Source organism: Danio rerio, chromosome 19, assembly GCF_052040795.2.
Source record: "Danio rerio strain M-AB ecotype USA chromosome 19, GRCz13ab, whole genome shotgun sequence".
In the NCBI taxonomy this organism is placed as follows: Eukaryota; Metazoa; Chordata; class Actinopteri; order Cypriniformes; family Danionidae; genus Danio; species Danio rerio.
The window spans coordinates 9911668-9937500 of record NC_141039.2 but is presented as its reverse complement, the minus strand read 5'-3'; the positions used below and the strand labels follow the sequence as shown (position 1 = coordinate 9937500).

The window sequence follows — 25833 nt, the reverse complement described above, 5'->3', positions numbered from 1 at the left end:
GCCCGACTGAGAGAAAGAGAGAGAGCGGGATTAGGTGTGATGGAGAGAGAGAAAGAGCATAAAACTGATTCTTGATGAGAGATAAAAGTGGACGAGAGCGAGCCGGCGATTAGGCCTCAAATGGAGGCAAACAGGCACAAAGGGCTACACGGAGAGAGAGCAGAGATAAAGAGACGGAGGCACAACACATGCAGAGCCAGGGTGCAGATTCTGCTGTGTTGAGGCAGATGGACGGGTCATCAGAGCTCCAGCACGAACATACATTCAGCCAGAGTTCAGATATAAACACTGTCACGTACACACACAGACACACACTAGGAGAAATGAAAGTGCTGGATTATGAGCTGCAGATGATCATGTGACTGTGCTCTGTGTTTCAGATGAACCGCCCCATTCAAGTCAAGCCAGCGGACAGTGAAGGCCGAGGAGGTACTACACACACACACACACACACACTCACACTACTCTTTCTGTCTCATTTTATCCTGCATCATATCTGTCTGCCATTTTGTCTGTTGTTATATGTTTCTTTTATTCTATCTATCGTTTGTTTGTTTTATCTATCGTCCTATTGATTGTTCTGTCATTCATTCTACAGTATTTATCATTCATTCTATCTGTCTGTTCTAACATTCTACCTATCCTTCTATCATTCAGATAGGTCCATCCTTCAATCTATTCGTCTGTAGTTCTGTCTCTATCGTTCGTTCTATAAATATTTCTGTCGATTGTTCTGTTATTCATTATGTCATTCTATCTATCTATCTATCTATCTATCTATCTATCTATCTATCTATCTATCTATCTGTCTGTCTGTCTGTCTGTCTGTCTGTCTGTCTGTCTGTCTGTCTGTCTGTCTGTCTGTCTGTCTGTCTGTCTGTCTGTCTGTCTGCCTGCCTGCCTGCCTGCCTGCCTGCCTGCCTGCCTGCCTGCCTGTCTTCGTTCGTTCGTTCGTTCGTTTATTCATTCATTCATTCATTCATTCATTCATTCATTCATTCTATCTCTCTGTCTGTTGTTATGTCATTCTCTGGTATAGCTCATTTAAACAGTTCTATTATTCAATAGTTCTATCTATCCATCTGTAGTTCTGTCTGTCGGTCGGCCGGCTATTTATATTTCTGTCGATTGTTCTGTCATTCATTCTATCTATTTGTCTGTTTTTCTATCTGTCTCGTTCATTCATTCATTCATTCATTCATTCATTCATTCATTCATTCATTCATTCATTCATTCCGCCAATGTTGTTATATCATTCTAGCATTTTCCTATTCTTTCCTATCTTCATTCACATAGTTCTATTCTTCAATAGTTGTATCTGTCTTCATCTGTGGTTCTGTCTGTTTTTTTGTTTTGTTTGTTCCTTCAATTGTTCTGTCATTCATTCTATCAGTTTTTCGTTCATTCTATCATTTTGTTGTTCTGTCACTCATTCTGTCTATTTTTCTGTCTTTATGTCTGTTTGTTTCTTTCTTTCTTTGTTTCTTTCTTTCTTTCTATCGATCTATCTATCTCTCTGACTGTTGTTATATCAATCTATCATTCCACCTATCCTTCTATCATTTAAATAGTTCTATCCTTCAATAGTTTTATCTATCCATCTGTAGTTCTATTTGTCTGTTGTTTGTTTTATTGATATTTCTGTTGATTATTCTATTGTTTTTGTTCATTCTATCATTCTGTTTATTCTGTTGTTCTGTTAACTTTTTGTCTGTCTGTCTGTCTGTCGTTCATTTGATCTATCATTCATTCTTTCTGTTATATCATTTTACCATTTTACCTATTTTTCTATCATTCAAATAGTTCTATCCATATATTCATCCATCCATATACCCGCCAATCCATATTTTCATCTATATATCCATCCATCCATCCATTCATCCATCCATATACCCATCCATCTATCCATCCATCCATATATCCATCTATATATCCATCCATCCATCAATCCATCCATGCAAACACGTAACCATCTATCTATCTATCTATCTATCTATCTATCTATCTATCTATCTATCTATCTATCTATCTATCTATCTATCTATCTATCTATCTATCTATCTATCTATCTATCTATCTATCTATCTATCTATCTATCTATCTATCTATCTATCTATCTATCTACTCATCCATCCATCCATCTATTGCTCTGGTCCATAAATCCATCCTTCTTTTCATCCATCATTTCATCCTTCATTTCATCCATCCATCATTTCATTTCATCCATCCATCCATCCATCCATCCATCCATCCATCCATCATTGCAGCTACCAGTCGTAATAAGTAGTTCTGTTGTTCATTCATTCATTCATTCAGTGATTATAACTGTCACATATTTGTTTTTTCATTCTGTCATTCCATCAGTCATTATAACTGTCATTCTATCGGTCTATCAATTGTCATAACTAGTTCTATTGTTCCATCGTTCTGTCTGTTTTGACGTTCTCTCTCTATCCTTCATTCTATAATGGTCTTTAGCTGTCTAATAATCACCGCAGACTTGATTTCTGTACATTCCAGAGTGTCTGAACAGCTCATTTATGGCTGATCGCTTTGTCTCCAGATCCCAGTAAACAGACACTTATTTTGTAGTACAGAAACCAGCGTTTATTAATAATTCAAGAGTTCCCCATTTTAAATCCATTAAATGAACGCGAATCAAACGCAGACTGATTTAATCATCTCTTATTGGATGAAAACGTCAACACAATTCGCAATACAATGCAAATGCCTCTTTCATCTAAATCCTGTATTAATACACACAAAACATAAGCCCATGCCTTTGTGTTTGGTCAGCAAGTGGCAGTCTTTTATCGCCCTCTTGTGGACACTGACTTTATCGCTCTGTAAAACGTGTACTAACATGGAGTGACAAATATGCTCTGCGATGATTTGATGGTTATTGCCACTTTAGAATGAAAAACGATCTCCCACAGTCGTTTCTCTCACACATGTAGATTTATCATGATGTGTGTTTCTGTGTGCAGACAGGAAGCTGTTTGTGGGGATGTTGGGGAAACAGCTGTCAGATGCTGATGTCAGAAAAATGTTCGAGCCGTTCGGGAGTATAGAGGAGTGTACAGTACTCAGAGGACCTGACGGAGCCAGCAAAGGTGCCCTATACATCTATGCTGTATATATATATTTCTCCCAATTTTTGTTTACCTTAAAGAAGATTTGTTTTCAGCAGATTTCTAAACATAATAGTTTTAATAACCAATAACAATAACGATTATAATTTTGACTGTATATACATATATGGTTTTTGTTATTTGTTTATTTATTTTATTTAATATTATTGTTATTATGTAACATGTCATATTTTATTAGTAGTAAAATAAATAATAAACATTAATATTTATATCTAAAGCTTTAATATTAATATTTTAAAGCTTAAAAAGAAATGGATAATTAGTTAATATATTTATTCTAATTAGTATTGTATTATAAGTAATAAAAAACATAAAATAATTCATATTGTTATTCATATTCATATTTTTATAAAAAGTTATTGTTGTTGTTATTATTTTTGTAGATTATTAATGTAATAAAATTATGATAATTTATTTCTATATTATTATTTATATTTTTATTTTATGAATTGCTTCAATAGAATCATTTGGAAATTTGTTTGATGTATATTATTATTATTATTATTAAGTTATTATTATTATATATTATTAATGTATTAATTATGAATACTTATTCTAGTGAACCCCATTATGCATTTTATTATTGAATCCTTTTTTAATAATACTAATTAATAAGAAAAAATTAAGACTGATAATTTAAAAAAATGTTGTATTTATTTAATTTGTTATAATTAGCATTTTTAATGTTGAATTCCGTTTATATTCCAATAATAATAATAATAATACCAGTAATAATTTTGACATCATCTATATATACTATTATTATTATTATTATTATTATTATTATTATTATTATTATTATACACTTATATATCAATAATAATTATAAAGTTTTATTTTTTGTTATTTACGAATTAATTTATTATATTTATTTATTGTTAATGTGTAATCTGCATTAATATTTTACTATTAGTAAAAGAATGAATAATTAATAAAAGCTTTGAAAAAGGAATTTATACTTATTGAATTAATTCTGATTAGTATTGTATTATACGTATTTAAATAATAACTGATAAAGTACTATAAATATTTATTTCTTGTTATTCTAGTAAACATCATGGATATGTGTTATCTATGTAATATTATTTATATATTATTGTTTTATTGTTATTATACGAGCTGCTTTAATAGAGTCAATAGTAAATTTTAAAATTTAATTCATATTTTTATTATTAAAATTATTATTATAATAGATTATTAATATATTAATTATGAATACGTATTCTAATGAACCCCATTTTGCATTTTATTATTGAATAAATTTTGTAAATAATACTAATTAATAAGAAAATTAATACTGATAAAATTAAACAATTTTAATTCCTAATTCCATTCATATTCTACTTATAGATTTATTAGATAAGATTTTAAGCTAATTCTTTTAATCAGAGCCAAAGTATTAATGATTTAGCATATTTCAAATCATTATTGAATTATAATGAATAAATATCAACAATTATTTTAATGAGGACTCTTAAAATAATTATTATTCTTTTCTCATTTATTTATTAATTAATTTAATTTATTCATTAGCATTTCTTGTAATGTAAGATAGTTTAACTAGATCTTATGTCTGTTTTTATTGAAATTCCCTTATTTTTTAGATGTTTTTTAGTTTTTATACCAGATTTTTTTTTTACAGATATTTTCATTGATAATTTAATTTAATAATATTATAGTATTAATAAAATAATGATTAGCATTTTTTCCTAAGATCTTCTTTCTGTTGTTGATTACTAATCCTTTAGTAATTAACCCTCGTTTTCACAAACTCACATTCTCACCATTGATGGCATCAGACAGTGTAAATATAAATCATTACAGATAAATAGATTTAAAGGCTCTCCAGTTGTCTTGGCTCTTTGACTGGGACCGCAGACAATAGAAACACATCTGTAGCATCACTATAGCAAAACAGCAGCAGGGCCTGTTCACTCATGCATGTGTGTGTTGGCTAATGAATGATTGTCGGTTCGGCACAGGCTGTGATTTATAAAGTGATGGATGCGTGTATGTGTGTGTGCGCGCTCTGGGTAATTGCGTGTGAGTGTGAATGGAACAGATGCACCTGCTGTAGTAAATCATTAACCGTTTCACTTTTAACTCGGCCATATGTACAGATGGAGGCCTTGCGAAATAATGGAACAAATCTCAGTTTGTTGCTTTTGGTTTCATTTGTCACACGGGGCGTCACCGTCAACGCTTCCCATTCACTTTGAATGGGTGACGTTGGGCGTTGCCGAACTGCATTGTGGATCCGTCGGCACCGCTTCAGAAGCGTTGCTCGCTGCAGAAGTTGGGACTAGCTCAACTTTTCAAGCGCCAATGGAAGCGTCAGCCAATCAGATCACTGTTTGCAAATACACCAGCTCAGACAGTGATATGACAATCGCTTTAGCCCCAACTTCAGACACACCTTCAGTCAAGCGTTGACGCTGAAGCCCCGTGTGAACGGGGCGTTAGGGATTCATCAGAATACACAACAAAAATCAGTGCAAAATAAAAATATTATAAAATTTATCAAATATTAAAAAGCCTTATATAAAAAATTAAAAAGCCTTTATTGACATGGCTTTACCTTAAAATTTGCCTTCATCAGGGTAACAGTGATCAGGTTGGTCTGGAGTTTCTTTTGAATACCATGGTCTCATGACTCTCTAGAATATCTAAACAATACTAAAACAATATATTGAACACAAGGTCAACTCAATGATCATTTTTAATTCAACATTGAGAGAGGGAGAAAAAAAATAATAAAAAAAATTTGTGGAAAAAAAAATCTAAAAGATGATGAATGTTGTACAACATATTTCTCAAATAATACAACGTGGATGAATATAGAATGAAACCACAAAAATATGTATATATAGACAAATAAACTAGTATAGTGTACAAAATAAACACACATGAACATGCATGCTACATATACATATATACATAAATACATACATATAAAAAGATATTCAACAATATGTAATGAAAGTCTCTAGAACATATACTTTTTTTGTATTACAAAAAAGGAGGAAAATTTAATTCGCCATTTAAGCCTGGAAGTCTAGTCGCTTTTAGTATGTAGATCCAAAAAAATCTCTCACTGTTTTAATCTTTTTATCCTCCTTTTTTTAGCCTCCTTCCCTTGTAGAATTAAAATATGCTCTATACCAACTGTTTTAATGAACTGAGATTGCCTTGACCTTAATTTTTATAATGTAAAGCCATCTATTAGGGAAAAGCAATGTACATAAAGGCTTTTAAATATTTCTCCACATTTTTCGAGTGCCTGGGACTGATTTTTGTTGTGTAAATTACAGTAGTTTAGTAGTTGTTGGGTTTGGGGCTGACATGCAATTAAAAGTTTTCCTTAGGATATTATACTATACTATACTGTACTATACTGTAGATTTTTTTCTTCTGAAGAAAGTCTTATTTGTTTAATTTCAGCTAAAATAAAAACAATTTTGAATAAAAAATAAACAAACATTTTAAGGTTAAAAGTATTAGCCTAATCTTTGCCTAATTATTTCCTAACATATTAGCTCTACAGAACACTAATAATTATGACTTCAACTGTACACATATTTGCTGAATTAATGATGAAAATAAATATTCTGTCAGAACCTTAGATTTTATATGCAAACTAATAAACAAAACAAGCTTTGTTTTGAGAAAACAACTACAAAGAAAATAGAATTTTTAAGATGGTTTTATCCACTATTCAAATTTTTTATGCCATACATGTATGTAGTGAGTGGTGCAGTGGGTATTGCTGTCGCCCCACAGCAAGAAGGTAACTTTTTCAAGCCTTGGCTGGGTCAGTTGGCGTTTCTGTGTGGAGTTTGCTTGTTCTACCCGTTGTTCCAGATGGAAGGGCATCCGCTGAGTAAAACATATGCTGGATAAGTTAGCGGTTCATTCCAGTGTGGTGACCACTGATGAATAAAGGAACTAAGCCGAAAAGAAAATGAATGAATGAATGAATGTAGTATTGCACATTTAATTAACTGTGCAAGTATGTTGACTAACTTGGATGGGTCATTTTTGTTAGTTTTTTTCGCCTGAAGTGTCTTACCTTAAAAGCACAGTTCACTCAAAAATAAAAATGTAATCTCCATTTACTCTTTCTTCTTATTTTTCTTTACGTCAAACCAAAAAGAAGATAGTTTGAAGAATGTCAGAAACCTGTAGCCATCGACATCTTTAGTAAGAAAAAAATACTTTGAATGTCAGTGGTTTTTAACATTCTTCATAGTATCAAGAACACAAGAAAGAAACTTAAAAAGTGCACAATTAAATAATGCATCATTTGCATGCATTCACTCATTCATTCGTTTTCTTTTTGGTATATTCCATTTATTAATTCGGGGTCGCCACAGCGGAATGAACCGCCAACTTATCCAGCATATGTTTTAGGCAGCGGATGCCCTTCCAGCTGCAACCCATCTCTGGAAAACATCCATACACACTCATTCACACTCATACATTACGGACAATTTAGCCTACCCAATTCACCTGTACCGCATGTCTTTGGACTGTGGGGGAAACCGGAGCACCCGGAGGAAATCCACGCGAACGCAGGGAGAACAAACTCCACACAGAAACGCTAACTGACCCAGCCGAGACTCGAACCTGCGACCTTCTTATTGTGTGGCAACAGCACTACCTACTGCGCCACCGCGTTCATTTGCATATTTAAGTAAAACATTTTAGAAAACTTTGAAAAATGATAACAATTCCTTCTTTGTTGGGGAAATATGTAGATATTAGATATTTATTACCTTTTCCCCCTGCAGTGTCTTGCCTTAAAAGGACAGTTCAACCAAAAACAAAAATGTAATCTCCATTTACCTATTCCTCAAGTTACTCCAAACCTGTTTTTTTTAAAAAAAATTTTAACCTTTGTTTTTTTCTTTACGTCAAATCAAAAAAAAAAAAAAAATTGTTTGAAGAATGTCAGAAACCTGTAGCCACTGACATTCATAGTAAGAAGAAAAAATACTATGAATGTCAATGGTTACCAGCTTCCAACATTCTTCAAAGTATCTTCTTTTGTGTTCAAGTGTAAAGTGAATTATTACAGAATATTCATTTTTGTTTGAGCTGTCCCTTTAAATACTCCCACATGATGAAGCTTCGTTTTTCAACTCTAAATGTCAAACGATGTGTTTGTGCTTTCGCAGGTTGTGCGTTTGTAAAATATCAGAGTAACGCAGAAGCGCAGGCGGCCATCAGCGCTCTCCACGGCAGCCGAACTCTCCCGGTTAGTGTTTGGCATTCAGGATTCCTCCCACAATCACGCACAATACAGCCACAGCATTGTTCACACATTCACACTCGCTCTTTGTTATGTTTTTTTGTTTTAACTTCACCCACTGCATATTTAACCTCCAGACTCCTCAGTTTCTCTTATTTGAGTGCGGATTTCTCTCTCTCTCCCTCAGGGTGCTTCTTCTAGTCTGGTGGTGAAGTTTGCAGACACGGAGAAGGAGCGAGGGATCAGGCGTATGCAGCAGGTGGCCTCTCAGCTGGGCGTCATCAGTCCCATGAGCCTCCACCTGGGCGCCTACAACGCCTACACACAGGCAGTGAGACACCGCACCACACAACACCATAATCTAATGCTGCAATATACAATACTTCAGAGTTTCCCAGCCCTGTTCCTGAAGGCACTCCAACAGTACATATTTTGGATGTCTCCCTCATCTGACCCATTCATTTCAGGGTTTGCTGTCTCTTCTAATGTTTTAACTGTGTGTTTGATTAGGAAAAGGTTGAATATGTGTATTGTTGGTGTGCCTTCGGGAACAGGGTTGGGAAACGCTGCAATACTGTGCAAATGTCTTAGGCCACAGTTACTTCCATTAAGTGTCATTTGCTCAGTTATGTCATTTTAAATGTAATGGTGACATTGTTTGACATGTCTGTTGTTGTTATGTTACATCATAACCTGTCTTTGGCATGAAACGTGACATTAGTTACACAAAAAAACTCATGAGGCCATTACAATCATCAAGGTTTCAGGGCAGTCTTATGAACACGCTCTTCCAGTATGTAGTAAGTGTTGCCATTATCAAACTACAATAGGCATACTAGCTTGTCCATCATGGAATTTAAATGTACTAGGATGTAGTTTGAAAACACTTTGGAATGAAGTTTAACCGGGCTTAAAGCAATGACTGGAGGCTGTGTTGGGTTCGGTACCAAAAATACTTTCATAATTACTTTGCGCTCTGCAAAATGGGAATTCCTTATTGGAATGGTTTGGCATAATAACCTCAGTTCAACCTCTGAACAGGACTCCAACTCACAGTTTAAAGGGACCGTTTACCCAAAAAATGGGAGTTACCTGCCATTTACTCACTCTCAAATAGTTCCACACTTTTTCTGTTGCACAAATAAGAAGATATATTGAGGAATGCTGGAAACCAGCAGCCATTGACTTCTATAGTCGGAAAAAACATGGCTTCCAGTTTCCAACATACCTCAGTTTATCTGAAACTCAAACAGGTTTGCAAAAGGTGGCATGAGAGTAAACAATGACAAACTACATTTTTGGCTGAACTTTGCCTTTAATATTTAAAAGCCCTATTGTCCAAATCTTTGGATTAACTTGTTAGTTTTTCCTCTTCTAGATTCTGACACTCAGATCTACTTAGCCTTACTGCCTAATGACTACAGCCCCATTGACACCTTCTGCCAATGCATTGATGAAATCAACAATTGGATGTGCCAAAATTTTCTTCAGTTAAACAAAGAGAAAACTGAAGTCATTGCGTTTGGGAACAGAGATGAGGTTCTCAAGGTGAATGCGTACCTTGGCTTTAAGGGTCAAACAACAAAAAATAAGGTCAAGAATCTTGGTGTGACTCTGGAGTCAGATCTGAGTTTTAACAGTCATGTCAAAGCAGTTAGTAAATCAGCATACTATCATCTCAAAAATATTGCAAGAATTAGATGCTTTGTTTCCAGTAAAGACTTAGAGAAACATGTTCATGCTTTTATCAGCAGCAGAGTGGATTACTGTAATGGTCTCCTCACTGGCCTTCCCAAAAAGACAGTTAGACAGTTGCAGCTCATCCAGAATGCTGCGGCCAGGATTCTGACCAGAAGCAGGAAATCAGAGCACATCACACCTGTCCTCAGGTCTCTACACTGGCTCCCAGTTACATTCAGAATAGATTTTAAAGTATTATTACTGGTCTATAAATCACTAAATGGCCTAGGACCTAAATACATTACAGATATGCTCACTGAATACAAACCCAACAGATCACTCAGATCTTTAGGATCATATAAACTAGAAATTCCAAGAGTTCAGTCAAAGCAGGGTGAATCTGCCTTCAGCCACTATGCCCCTCGCTGTTGGAATCAGCTTCTAGTAATGATCAGATGTGCACCAACATTAGGCATGTTCAATCAACACTGAAAACACATCTGTTTAGCTGTGCCTTTACTGTATGAGCACTGTGCTGCGTCCAACAGATTGCACTATTATGTTTTTTCGTTTTCTTTTTCATTCTTTTATAACCTATTTTAACACATTTTGAATTGTTTTTATTTGTTTTTAAATCATTTTTATTGTCTGCATTTTATATCCTAAACTTGTCTTTTTTATTCCTGTTTATGTAAAGCACTTTGAATTGCTACTGTGTATGAAATGTGCTATATAAATAAACTTGCCTTGCCTTGCCTTCTCATCAGCTTGTCCAGCAGCAGGCGTTGGTGGCTCAGTCTGCATATCTGTCTCCGGTTGCGACGGTTGCGGCAGTACAGATGCAGCAGTTGGCAGCTCTCAACCCCAGCAGCATCATCGCTACACCCATTGCCTCAATCACGCCCTCCTCAGGTACATCAACATCAAAAGGGTCCAAAATGGTGTCTATTATTTTTAAGTTCTGTTTACACATGGCATTAAAAGTTCTGTAAAGTGCTTTGAAATGTGTATCTTTATTCAATGTTTGGCGTAACTCAACTGAAATATGAATACAGGGTGGGACACAGAGTAGCTCCTCCCCTTTTATTAACAGCCAATAGCGTGTTGTTTTTATCACCGCTCTGCCGGTGAAAGAGGTTAAGATCAAGCGAATTAAATGAAAAGCAAATGAGAAGCGTTCTAAAGGGTGCAGGGCATGTCAGATATTCGAGAGCATTTGATTGGATAGAAGATTTGATGAGAGACTGAAGTAAAAAATCATTGATTCATTTAGGCGGAAGTGACAAACTGCAAGCTTTGGATGTTTACGTCTTCTGTTTTGTTGCACATTTGATTTTAGATATTATCAAGACTAACGTACTGATACTAACATCTAAAAAACTTTAACATCTGTTTTTGTTAATCTGATCACAAGTAGACAAAGGTTGTGTTTACTATTGTCCAATTTTAACTGTGTACATTGAGGGGAGGGGCTGTGGGCGGATTCTGAATGCTTTGGTTGGACCTCGAGGGAAGGTTTAAACACACTTGCATGTTAATGCGCACTTATTTTACCTTTACAAAAGATATTAAACTCTGCAAAGCTTAAATCCTATTTGAAAATTGTGATTCTCGATGCTACACAATTGACCCTTCGCTAAACCACACCCAAAAAAACGTCACCCACCAATCATGGCTTAGCAACCGTAGCTACATGCAGGAGCTCTGTCAAGCTTTCGAGCGAGGGAAACAGGCCAAAGTGTTGTACCCGGTATCCTAAAAGTTTGGACAGTGTGGTGAATTTTTTTTCCTTTTCAAAACTTTGAACCCAAGGGGAGAAATGCCAGCGTGGATCAAGCTCTGTGAGGGGCGCTAAAGGAGCGGAGTTAAGTTGGTTTTGTTTTCGACATTCACATTCAGTAATAGACCTACGGCAATAACTCACACACCTCTTACCCTAAACAGATCTAAACTGTGTTTCCTACAAAAATGCATATGTTTCACAGCTGTCTTTTCCTTTTTTTTCACTCAATATTATGAGCACTGCTCCGTTTAAGCCTTCGCCATAGTAGTCATGCAAATAGCAATCATATTTCCATCTGTTTCAAGCTACGAATATTTGAAATTACATATCAATAGAACAAAACCGAGATGTGATCACAAACTGAGCACTTGCGATCAACATACTTCACCCGCTGCTGTTTTTCAGTCATTTATAAGCCTCATTTCCAAGTCAGAGCTACAGTTCACCGATGTTTTCGTCTGTTTTATGGAGATTAAGTTATTGATGACGATGTTATAGCTGGTTAGTGTTAGAGTTTCCTCGTCGGTTAGTAACGCTTTATTTCATTGCACAATTAATATATCAGGTTTTTTGGCTAAAAAACAGAAATCACGGTTTACTTTGTTATTATTAGATTATTTTTAAATTTCACCTGTCCTGTGCATGAACTGAGCTGTTGAATGGTCAGCATATGAGGTGGCTAGGCTAACCTAGCTTCAATTTTGATTAAGTTATCTTCTAATCAGGTGGTGAATATACCCCTGTAAGGCACACTGCAGTCCTTTTTTGTCGGGCTTTCTCGGATATCTCACCTGTTTGCCAAAAATGACTAATTATATCCCTGGGAATGTCTGACACGGGCGCATAAATATTGTAATAGACGTACCATGCACGAAAGCTTGACTAAGGAAGGCGGGGCTTAGCGAAGGGTCAATTCAAAAAGAGAATTTTTCCTACTTCCTGTTTGGAAATAACATCTACAACAGTGCTTGAAATCGGACAATCGACCTGTGAACTCAGCGAGACGTGCTATTTGTTGTTACTACCAAGGAAGAGACTAGTTCTGCTTAATAATACTATAGATTAGCATTAACATTAAACAACTACTAAACTTTAACACTAAATATTATTAAATATTCCCACTTAAAGATGTGACGTGTGATTGACTGGACCGCATTTAACAGTTGAAATTCTCAGCTCACACTTTCAGTGCGTTCCAAACAGCATATATAACCCTCCAAAGTGCACTTCGGAGTGAAAACAATCATGTCTGCCTATCCGCCATATTGAAATGCACTTTTGAACCACAGTGCTCAAAACTGGCCTCTTCGAAGGGGAAGGATATTGAAGAGTACAACTGATGAACACTTAGGACCCGTATGTTGGTTTGGGCAGCGAAGTTGTTTGGTGTTACACACTGTGCTCAATTTAGAAGGGCTCACGCCTATACCCTAATCCCTTCAAAGCTGTTAAACACTTGTAAGGGGTTAGGGCATAGTGTTGAGTAAAAATGCATGTGTTCAGTCAGTAGGCAGTCATCACGCAAATGCACATCCACACTACTACAGCAGTCCAATAGTATGTGTTTTTGACCACCTCTGGTTGTGGTCAAAGGGGGACTAGCTTAAACCATTTTAGACCCCATGTATTCCTGTACTTGGCATCCTCCACTTGTGATCAGATCGACAAAAGCACATGTTAACTCAGCTGTTGTTTCATTTTGAAAGTGTGTAATTGTGCTGTAGGTACGAGCACTCCTCCAACCATCGCCGCCACACCCGTGCCTGCTCTGCCTCCACCCATCGCAGTCAACAGTTACCCACCGGTCCCTGCAGCGCCCAACGGCCAGTCTGCCTCCGAAGCACTCTACACTAACGGGGTCCACCCATATCAGGGTGAGCAACTTCCTGCAGTCTTTAGAAATATATAATGCTACATTGAATCATTGTTTAGTAAATATATTAATAGTAGTCAATGTTTGAGTATAACAGCATTAGGTTAATGTGTCCTGTAAAATAATAATGACCAGTGCTTGATATTAACACCCGCCAACCTGCCAGATGTGGGTAGATTTTAGCTGTGGTGGGTTAGAGAGCTGCTCCCACTAGAAACTTTGGCTGGATGAAAATCATTTTTCAATTGTAGTTCATTAAGAAGCAGCACGACTGACAAAATAACTGTTCACTTGAGCAAAAGAAAGCAGGTGAATACCGAATGAGAGCAGGTTTTTCACCTGCTTTCTTTTGTTTACAGTTATTTTTTTATTTGTGGTTTAATCATCATCATTTACAATAATATTGCATTAACGGGAGATTAACTTTCCATTTATGTATAGTTAACTGGTGATCTGGGACCTTTAGCCTGGACACACTTCTGTGCATAGTTTTAGATACATGACAATAGTTCTTTTTAAAATGTTATGTTTAAAAAGAAAGGTTTCGTTGAATAAAAATGCAAGTATACAGCTACAGTTGAAGTCAGAATTATTAGCCCCCCTGAATTATTAGCACCCAAGTTTATTTTTTCCCCAATTTCTGTTTAACGGAGAGAAGATTTCTTCAGCACATTTCTAAACATAAGTTTTAATAACTCATCTCTAATAACAGATTTCTTTTATCTTTGCCATGATGACAGTAAATAATATTTTACTTGATATTTTTCAAGACACTTCAATTCAGCTTAAAGTGACATTTAAAGGCTTAACTTGGTTAATTAGTTTAACTAGGCAGGTTAGGGTAATTAGGCAAGTTATTGTATAATGATGGCTTGTTCTGGAAAAAACATAGCTTAAAGAGGCTAACAGTTTTGTCCTTAAAATGACTTTTAAAAAATTAAAAACTGCTTTTAATGTTGCTGAAATAAAAAAAGTTAAATTTCTTCCAGAAGAAAAAATATTATCAGACATACAGTGAAAATTTCCTTGCTCTGTTAAACATAATTTGGGAAATATTTAAAAAAGAAATTAAAAATCAAAGGGAGGCTAATAATTCTGACTCTAACTGTATATTTAGCTTGTTTTAAATTGTTTTATTTATTTAAAAGTTGTAGCTAAGCAATAATGACTTTTTTGTGTATTTATTTTTGGTGTGGCCAGAGAAAAATTTGGTAAATGCTTAATGCTGTGTTTTGAAAAGTCATGTGAAATAGGAACTAATTGCAATGCAACACTGTGAAGCCACAAGCCACTTGCTCCTTGAGCAAAGTCATACACAACACAAAAAAGTGAAACGAATAAGGAGGCTCGTGGACATAACACAAAATCTAAATCAAGTCATTTTAGCATGCTAAAGTCAAAATTCATGCTTATAAAATATATTTCCCAACAACAGAATTGTGGCTAGTGAAAATGCAGAGTGGCTAGTAACGTTGGAAATCTACTATCCACAGTGGCTGGTGATCAAAAAAAATTAATGTCCAGCCCCGATCATGACTATAATAAAAATATTAATGACTAATATGTAATTTCTCTCTAATGATTTACAGAGAACATGCGAAATGTTATTCAGTGTAACTGTGTTTAGTGTCATATTCTCAATAACAAATCTGACAAGTCATATTTACAAAAACTAGTTGATTAAATATTGAAAGACTCTTAAAAGGGATCACACAGCGGCTACATTAAAATGAATCAGCATTTAAATCTGCTTGGTTTCACCCAAATTTCACTAGTGTAGAAATATACTAAAAACTGGGTACAATCAATTATAAATACACACACAATCTAGTGAGTACAGACAGAAGTAAATGTTGTGAATAAATCTATATTACACCAAATAATATGGAGCCAGATCAGTCTCAAAGATAATACATTTGCCTTCATAAATGCACAGCACAATTCATAAATCCACCACTCCAATTCGTAAATTCAAAACTTTCTTTCAAAAATATTTTCTTTTTGGCTTAATGCCTTTGTTATTCAATGGTCGCCACAGAGGAATGAACCACCCATTTATCCAGCATATGTTTTACTCAGCGAATGCCTTTCCAGGTGCAACCCTTCACTGGGAAACATCCATACACACTCATTCACACTCATACACTATGGATAATTTTGCATATTGAACTCACCTATCCTGCATGTCTTTGGACTGTGGGGGCAACCGGAGGAAACCCACGCGAACACAGGGAGAACATGCAAACTCCACACAGAAATGCCAACTGATCCAGGCGAGGCTCGCCTAAAAATTCATGAATCCACATTTAGTAATTTAATCAGAATAATATAGGCTGATAACAATTTAATAAGTGACTTCTATAGCATTATTGTGCTGCATAAGGGGTAAAGCATCTGCATCTGAAAGTTAATAAAATGATAAATGCAACAATTAACGTGGTAAAATTCAATTCAAACATAACATTCTGATCACAGAGGCGATCGACAAAATAATATTCTGAAAATGCCAGCAGGAGGCGGCAAGGGATTGTGTTACTAAACGAGTCACTTATTTATTCGATTTGTTTGAATCAATGATTCGTTCAGTAAGATTTGCTACTGAATGCACTAAATTCAGCCATTCACGAATGACATAAGATCACCGTACTCAATATTACTGATTTATAACGTTAGTATATTTAATTTATGGCTGTTGCATATATATTAGGCCTACACTAAGGTCGAGACTGCTGGTCACTACAAATTCATTCGCTCCATGCTGTGCAGTGTGACAGTTTTACCACGGATTATGAGAACAGATGACTATAAGATGCCTAAGCATGATGAGAGTCTGGATATTTGTGCTAGTTTGTCCAGATAAAATTGCTTATCACACTTTACTCTGACGTTATTTTAATGACAAATGTCTAATAATACTGCTAAAACAATATATTTGGTGGAGCTTCTTGAGTTTGTTCAGTTAGGAGTGTTTTGATTGGTGGATTAAAACTCACCGCAATTGGCTAAACAGAATGTTTTTCAAAAAAAGATGTGTACGAATCACGTCCTGCCAGGAAGGTCTCAAAAATACCGTGCACCAATTCAAAGGACTAAATGTGCATGTGAGCATTTTCAAATGCACATTCAGTGGTTCGTAAATGCATCTAACATAATGCATTGTAATCCAAGAACTTCATATATAAATAATTGTGTACAGATTTGAAATGTATTTAGGGAAGATGCATATGTGTGAGCATTTGAGAAACTTTTGAATTGATGAATTGTGTTTTGAATGTATGAATTGGAGTGGTTGATTTATGTATTGTGCTGTATATTTATGAATTTTATGAATGTATTACTTTTGAGACTGATCTGGCTCCATAAAATAACAGCAGAAAATTGCATAATTATTTCATTAATTACAGACTTTACTTGTATTCTTGACTGCTTTCTATGTACGTAGCGTAAATGTAATTTGATATTTCTATTTTATTCCGATGGACTCATTCTTTTCTTCTTGTCGTTATCGATGTTTTCAGCTCAGAGTCCTGCGTTGGATCCTCTCCAGCAGGCGTATACAGGCATGCAGCACTACACGGGTGAGGCTTCTTGACTCAACAAACTCCATTCGAGACTTGTCAACAGTGAAGAATGTGGCATAAAATACTCCCCCTTTATTTTTTAATAGATTGTATTACAAACAATCTGCTTGGAACAGTTTGGAGCAGTTAAAATCCAATTCAAGAAGTCAATTCAGTGTGGTGAAATTAAAAGTAATTTTCAAATTTGTTATGCTTTTTTATGGCAGAACTGAAGATTTAGATTTCTGGTTTAGAGCCTTTACCAATCTCTTATTAATATTTAATTTTTCTACATGCATTTTAAAAGTAAACTGATGAATAATGATGAAATGAATCACTGAATGAAGTGATTCGTAAATGTGAATTGTTCAATCGAACTGATTTCCCTCAATCAAAGCAGATTCATAACTTTATCAGTAGATATTCTTGCTACAGAAGTTTAATCAAAAAGTATTTTTTTACACCACAAAGGTGGCAAAGAAATCCCTCAGGAAGTTTTTAGTTGGGATATTTTAGGTTTATGCTACAGCGGGGAAAATAAGCAATGAACACGCCATGTTATTTTACTGGCAATAATATTTCTAAAGGAGCTGTTGACATGAAGTTAAACCAGATTTTGGTAAAAACCCAAACAATACAAGCATGAAAATAAAACAAAACAAAAAAATCTGAAAAATGAGTTACTTTATGTGTAATAATGAAATGACACGAGTAGAAAGTACTGAACTACTGAAATGTATTTAATACTTTATAAAAGTTTTTTTTTTTTGGGTGATGGCAGCTTAAAGACGCCTCTCATATGAAGAATGAAGTCACATGAATTCCTCAGGTGTGAGTTTTTCCACACACGTCAACAGAGTACAAAAATCTTGATGGCTCTGTGGGTCTTGTCTATCAAATCTGATTTTTATTTAGTATTTTCTATTGAGTTCAGATCAGGTGATTGGATGGGCCATTCCACAGCTTTATTTTCTTTCTCTGAAACCATTTGAGGGTGGCTATGTTTTGAATCACTGTCTAGCTGAAATGTCCACCCTGGTTTCATCTTCATCATCCTGATAATGTAGATGTTGGACTGAAGCAGCTGATATTACAGTGCTGAAGGGCAGAGGGTAGCTGAGAAAACTAACTACTGAGAGATTTCAGCTGCTGTCTGGGCTTTCACTGCCTTTCTACACCTCCCTTTCTTCATGTGTTCAATACTTTTTCTCTGCGTCATTTCATTTTATTACACAACTTCATTTGTAAACCAATTAGATTGGTTTTCTCTGCATATATGGATTTATTTGGTTGATACCAACATCTGGTGAAAATTTAAAGTCAACAGCACCTTTAGAAATAGGTTTTCTGAGAAAAATGAACTCAATACTTATTTTCCCAGCTGTACATTGCTTCTGTGTGTAATGTACTTTAAGGGGTAGTTGATACAAAAATGAAAATTGTCTCATGATTTGTTCATCATCCTCTGGTTGAAATGCTATTTGTTTGAACACAAAAGAAGATATTTTGAAGAAAGCTGGGAAACTGTATCCATTGATATCCATAGGATTTGTTTTTTCTACCATGGAAGTCTATGGTGACAGGTTTTTGGCTTTCTTTATTATACATAAAACAAATATATTGAAAATAGCATTCAAAATGCGTAATACATATTTATAGTTACTAGTTAATTAGTTATTAGTTGGGTGAGACCAGATCTGCGGACATTTTTTGCTATTTCTGCACAGAATTTTATAAAAAATCTGCAGATTTACAGTAAGCGGATTATACCTTTTATACCTTTTTAACTTTTATTGAATGTTTACAATGCAAATCCAATTAGATCCACTTAATTGGTAAACAAAGCAAGTCTCTTATTAAATATATATACTAAAAGACATTCTTTACAAAATGTATTGTAAGTAAATCATATAAACATTTTCATGTTAGTCAATAATATTGCTGAAATTTATTTAAAAACTGAATAAGTATAAATGTATGCACATTTACACAAGTAAATAAATAGACTCAACAATGGGCTCAAAATCTGCAGATTTCTGCACACAGAGTCCGTGTGGGCCTAGTGAATAATAACTAATGAAGTTATGATAATAACCTTAACTCTTCTGATTTTTATTGAAATGCAGTAATGTGTAAAGCTACTTTGAAACAATAATTATTGTGAAAAGCGCTACACAAATAAACTTGAATTGAATTAAATATTCAAACTAATGTTCAACAGAATAAAGAAACTTAGTGAGTACGCTCTCATCCTTTTAAAAGTGTTTACTTAAATATATTCTATAATTAATTCCTACAATCTGGAGCCCCTAGTGCAATTAAAAAGAAGATGGGAGGTGGAACTAGAGATAGAATTATCTGAAGACATGTGGCAATCCGTTTCAGACAATATTCACTCATCTTCAATTTGTTTAAAACATAGTGTCATGCAGTTTAATGTAGTTCATGGATTACATTGGTCCATAGTGAAACTAGCCAAATTTAAACTGAGTATAGAGCCCAATTGTGACCGATGATATTGAGACAGCTACTCTATCTCATATGTTTTGTTCAAATTAAAGGATTTCTGGCCGCTAATATTTAAATTTCTCTCGCACGCATTAAATACCTATAGAGTACCTGAGGCCATAATTCTAATTTTTGGTTTCACATCACAGTCCTTAAAAATTTCCTCCAACCTTTAAGCAATGGCTTATGGAACTCCTACACCACCTGACCATAGAAAAAATTGGATATACTGTAATAGGCTGTACTGATATGTTTTTTTCAAATGAAGATATCTTGAAGAAAGGTGGGAAAATGTATCCATTGATATCCATAGGATTTGTTTTTTCTACCATGGAAGTCTATGGTTACAGGTTTTCGGCTTTCTTTATTATACATAAAACAAATATATTGAAAATAGCATTCAAAATGCGTAATACATATTTATAGTTACTAGTTATTTAGTTATTAGTAGGGTGAGACCAGATCTGCGGACATTGTTTACTATTTCTGCACAGAATTTTAAAAATCTGCAGATTTACAGTATGCGGATTATACCTTTTATACCTTTTCACCACCTGACCATAGAAAAGATTTGATATACTGTAAGAGGCTGTACTGATATGTTTTTCTCATCTGGCAACCTGTTTTAGATCACATAAATAAGATTGACCCATCAGTTCTTTTAGAAGAGTAAAACCTTTTCTTGTTATTTTATTTTTATTTTCTTTCCTTAAATATGAGAGTAAAATATGTATTTTTTATATTATTATTAATTTGTGTTTTATTTTAATATTATTAATATATTTTTATGAGAAATGGTCTGGGCTATATTTACAGCAGGGCCGACAAGTGCACTTTGTCTTCCTCAAGGTCTTATCTGCTCAAAATAACAAACGCAGACCTCAGAATGGCTCTTGAAAGCATTACTATACCCAGGTCTCATGTTTACCCTCATTGCTCCACCCACAGCTACATACCCCGCTGCTTATGGATTGGTCGGTCAACCGTTCCCACATCAGCCCACCTTGGTTGCCCAGCAACCCCAACAGCCGCAGCAGCTGCAACAACGAGAAGGTAGCCACGTCATTTCCCCTTTCCCACCGACTACCACAACCATCGACATCCTGTTTTTGATTATTCCCCAGTCTATTATTGAACATGTCATTGTTCTCCGCTGAATCTCATACTGCGACATAATCCCTTTCAGGATTTAGCAGGATTAATTCCTTTTTTGATAAAAAAAATTCAGATCAAATCTATCTATGTATGGAAATATCTCATTTCTCTTCTCTCTTTCTCCAGGACCAGAGGGCTGCAATATCTTTATTTATCATCTGCCGCAGGAGTTCACTGACTCGGAGATGCTGCAGATGTTTCTGCCCTTCGGTAACGTCATCTCAGCCAAGGTGTTCGTTGACCGCGCCACCAATCAGAGCAAATGCTTTGGTGAGTGATTTCGACAGGCTCGAATAAATATATGATGAAATTGTAACATTTTAAGGTACGTTACAATAAATAACGGCCATTAAATTGGACATATTATGCAGAAATCAGTTTTATAAGGGGTTGTGTGGCAACAGTGTGCGAATAAAACCAGCTTCTAATGGTTAATATGTATTAATTTGATATTTTTTTGTAATCACGCTTAATAAAAGCAGTCTGCAGAAACACTCTGATCGACATTCTCCCTTTATACTTGTCATCAGATGGGGAAAGCCCCGCCCATTAGCAATGATCTCACCCTCATTAGCATAAGATGTTAGTCTTGTTTATGAATGCTGACACATAGGTGTTTGTAGCTCCGCCCTCTTTTAAAAAGAGCACAATCTCATTTGAATTTAAAGCGACAGTCACCAAAAGGGCACAATTTGGATCAAAGCCTAAAAGGGGCAGTTTTAAAGAGTTATAAAACATTATTTGTGGGGTATTATGAGCTGAAACGTCACACACACACTCTTGAGACATCAGAGACTCGTTTTATATCTTGTAAAAAGTGGAACATTTTAATTCATACTAGAATCATGCTAACCACATGTTAATTTATTGTAGAAATAAAGTAACAACACGCCAATTCATACTAGAATGATGTTAACATGCTAATTCATGCTAGACACATGCTAGCAAATTTGCAAACTTATACTTGAATCATGTTAACAACATCTAATTTATGCTAGTAGAAACATACTAATTCATGCTAGTAAATATGCAAACTCATACTAGAATCATGCTAACATGTTAATTCATACTAGAAACATGCTAATTCATACAAAAATTGTCAACAACATGTTTATGCTAAAAAACATGCCAGTAAATATACAAATTCACACTAGAACCTTGCTAACAACATGTTAATTCATACTAGAAACATGCTAAACAATGCTAAAAACATGCTCGCAAATATGCAAATTCATACTAAAACCATGCATACCACGTTAATTCGTACTAAAAACATGCTAACTACATGCTAATTCACACTAGAAACATGCTAGTAAATATGCAAATTCATACTTGAATCATGCTTACCACATGTTAATTCATACTGAAAACATGCTTACAACATGCTAATTCATGCTAAAAAAACACGCTAGCAAATATGCAGATTCATACTAGAATCATGTTAACATGCTAATTCATACTAGAATCATACTTACCACATTAATTTATACTAGAAACATGTTAACAACATGCTAATTTATGCTAGAAACATGATAGTTTATATGCAAATGCATATCAAAATCATGCTTACCACATGTTAATTCATACTAGAATCATGTAAAAATGCTAATTCATGCTAGAAACATGTTAGCAAATATGCAAGTTCATACAAGAATAATGTTAGCAAATATGCAAATTCATAATGACATCATGCTAACTATGTTCATTCATACTAGAAACATGTTAACAACATGCTAATTCATGCTAGAAACATGCTTGTAAATTTGCTAATTCACTCTAGAATCATGCTAACAACATGTTAATTCATACTTGAAACATGCTAACATGCTAATTCCTATTAAAATTACATAATTCATGTCAAAACAATATTAACAACATGCTATTTCATGTTAAAACATGCTAAGTAATGCTTGAAACATGCTAATAACATGCCTTTCTCAAGCCACCATAAAATTAGTTTTCAAACATTATTATCTAGTGGTATATCATTTTTTATAGACTTTATTTATTGAAAAACATTGAATAATAATTTCACCATATATTTATATTCTCTCCTTTTATAATCTCTCCATGGCTGTAAGCAGAAGTTTGTCATCAAGTGACCAGGCGATCATCAATGCCTCACTCACACAAACCTTTTCGTCTTCTCGTTTGTTTCTCGTTGCTGGTCATGTCCTTCATGTCGCAGGTTTTGTAAGCTTCGACAACCCGGCGAGCGCACAGGCCGCCATCCAGGCCATGAACGGCTTTCAGATCGGCATGAAGAGGCTCAAAGTGCAGCTGAAGAGGCCTAAAGACGCCAACCGTCCATACTGAGACCAACAGGTGAGCAATAAATCTCACCGTATTTCTAAACTAAGCAGTTTTTGACTATTTAACATGTGTAACCACTGCTCTAATGATGTGTTATTTAAATACTTGAATAAACCTAAATAAAATCAGCATTTAAGAAAGAAAAAGAAAAGAAACGTAGTGGAAAAGGAAAAGAATAAGCACTCATTAATTTTTACTTTCATTTATTGTTTTTGTGCTGTGTCATTGTCCACTCTCCTGCCAAAAAAACCCGATCAAACAAACAAACACAAGCTCATCCACACCAAGGCTGCCCCGTCCAATCATAACTCGTGCGGAGACCACGTCGCTATGGCTACGGTGGCCTAGCAACCAATAAGCTCCCCCTTCCTCCCACAGCGTTGGTTTGTAAGTTGATTGGCCTGTGTTGGTTGCTGTGGCCATATATTCCTGCCTGTGATGGTTGCCATTAGCAGTTTTGTTTTTTGGCCCTTTGTCATGTATCCTCCATGCTGAGAGTGCATGGCGGGTGACCGTGGTGACTATGGACTGTGTTTGGTGCGTTGTGACTCTCTCTCTCTTTTTGTTTTACACATACTGATCAATAACTGACACTGCACATCTGTGATTCTTTACCCTCAACCGTAGACAATGGAGTTACTCCAACTCAATTGACCCCTATTCAACTCTAATCAACCAGCTCAATGTGCTGCTTTTGGGTGGACTTTGTTTTTGATCAGTCTCCTCTGTGTTTTGTTTGGTCATGACTCTATTTCTTACACAAAGTACTCCCATATGTAGTCTGGTGCTGTTCTAGTTACTGTGAATGTGGGGTGGGTTTGTATTTGATTCCAAGAGAGTTTGTGCTAGTGGGTATGCTGTTTCGTGCCAACGAGTGAGCTTGTGTGTACGTGCTTGCGTGAATGAGTGGTGCGAAGCAATCGTGCGTTTGAGCGTGAGAGTGAGCGAGAGGTAGGGAACTCATTCATTATATCTCTCAAACCTCTCACGCTGAGGTTTGAGGTGACACTCTGTGGTTGTTTTGGTGACAAAAGTGACGCATTGTGCCGACCAAAGAACAGCATTCCTCTGTAGGAATTCTGGGTTCTTTTAGGAGAACCTGTAGACAAACTTGCTCTTCAACAGCTCATTCATTCGTTTGAGCAGTCCAAAACACTTAATCTGATATATAAGTCAACCTCTGAACAGCCCAGAATTCCTATGGTGCATGTTGGAAATTTGTTTGCCTGCCAGAAATGTCCCCCCCTCCCACTTTAAACGATCACTAACACAGAAATATACACACTTGCATTAAAAACCCCATTCACTGACTCACAATGTAGGTTGCATGGAAGTATAGAATGGTAAGCTTTAGATAACCTTCCCAAATGCACAGTAGTGTTTGAGGGATAGTTCACCCCAAAATGAAAAAGCGCCATCATTTACTTGCCCTCATGTTCGTTCTGAACCCCAAACGTGTTTAAGAACACAACTGACGATGTCTCCAATCAAATCTCTGGTGTTTCTGTTCCTCTGTTGAAAGACTGTTCGCCTACAAAGTCACAGTTCAAAGATAAATCATCCAAGTCGTCTCGAGAAAAACAATGGCTTAACCACTCCTGTTAACCTCTATTGCGTCAGCTTGATGTCACCACTTATATGCAGAATATAGGTTTCTGTAAAGTAGGTTATCTCTTTTGTCGAATAGCACAGGAGATCTCTTGGATAATAGGAGGGTTAAATACTTTGATAAGCAAATATAAACCAAGCTCAATCTTACCTACTTGGTGTAAGAATAAATCTCATTGGTTCTTGGTCAGAGCCCCGGACATGACATCAGTGTTAAAAATTGTGGGCACGATTTATTTATTCATTGCCTTGTTTTACTAAAGTGTGCGCACAATTTATTAAAGCGTTCCTTCATTTTAAGTAAATTGTACACACAATTTATTGTTTCGTTTATTCGATTTCCTAGAGCGTGCACACAATTGAGTTAATTCTAGGTAAATCATGATTTTTTTATTCATTCTCTTGATAAAAATTATTTATAGGACTTACTACAATTTTTAAGGGAAGTGGTTACAAACCATTTATATCACATTATATATAAAATTACTAAATTTAATGTTTAAATTCAGCCCACATAAATGGTTTTCAATCACTTACCCTAAAAAATGTGGTAAATCCAGTGAATCGTTTTTCTCAGTGTATCGTTTTTCAGTGTATCGAATCATTTTTCATTTACCAGTGATGAATTGCGGCTGGAAGGGCATCTGCTGCATAAAAACGAGCTGGATAAGTTGGCGGTTCATTCCACTGTTGCGACCCCAGATTAATAAAGAGACTAAGCCGAAAAGAAAATGAATAAATTAATCGTTTTTCAGTGTTTTTTTTTTTTCAATTTATTTATTCGCTGCTCTATTTTAAGTAAATTGTGCACCCAATTTATTAATTCGTTCATTCGATTTCCTAGAGATTGCACATAATTTAATGCATTCCCTCATTTTAAGTAAATCATTTTAATTAGTTTTTTTGTTCATTCGTTAAAATTTCTTGATTTAATGTTACTTATTTTTACT

The 25833-nt window shown here is 35.2% G+C and overlaps 1 protein-coding gene and 1 long non-coding RNA gene across 8 annotated transcripts in view; both read left to right on the top strand.

Annotated features, from left to right (window-relative positions):
• The window catches only part of celf3a (cugbp, Elav-like family member 3a), an 80178-nt gene that overhangs the window by 51333 nt on the left and 3012 nt on the right, over positions 1–25833 (top strand). For 2 of the 7 annotated variants that reach the window (XR_015516172.2, XR_015516171.1), the window contains 11 exons: positions 381–429; positions 2988–3113; positions 8330–8409; positions 8591–8734; positions 10851–10995; positions 13591–13740; positions 17258–17317; positions 20756–20860; positions 21089–21232; positions 23151–23287; positions 23549–23662. Coding sequence is in view for 4 of the 7 variants with exons in the window: in XM_087294934.2 (XP_087151060.1) it covers positions 381–429; positions 2988–3113; positions 8330–8409; positions 8591–8734; positions 10851–10995; positions 13573–13740; positions 17258–17317; positions 20756–20860; positions 21089–21232; positions 23151–23278 (1149 nt within the window). In the remaining 3 variants the exon portion in view is untranslated. 7 annotated transcript variants of the gene reach the window in all.
• Positions 4850–8072, top strand: LOC147832465 (uncharacterized). Its single transcript, XR_015516529.1, has 3 exons — positions 4850–6158; positions 6279–6939; positions 7748–8072. It is a non-coding gene; the product is annotated as an uncharacterized LOC147832465 (long non-coding RNA).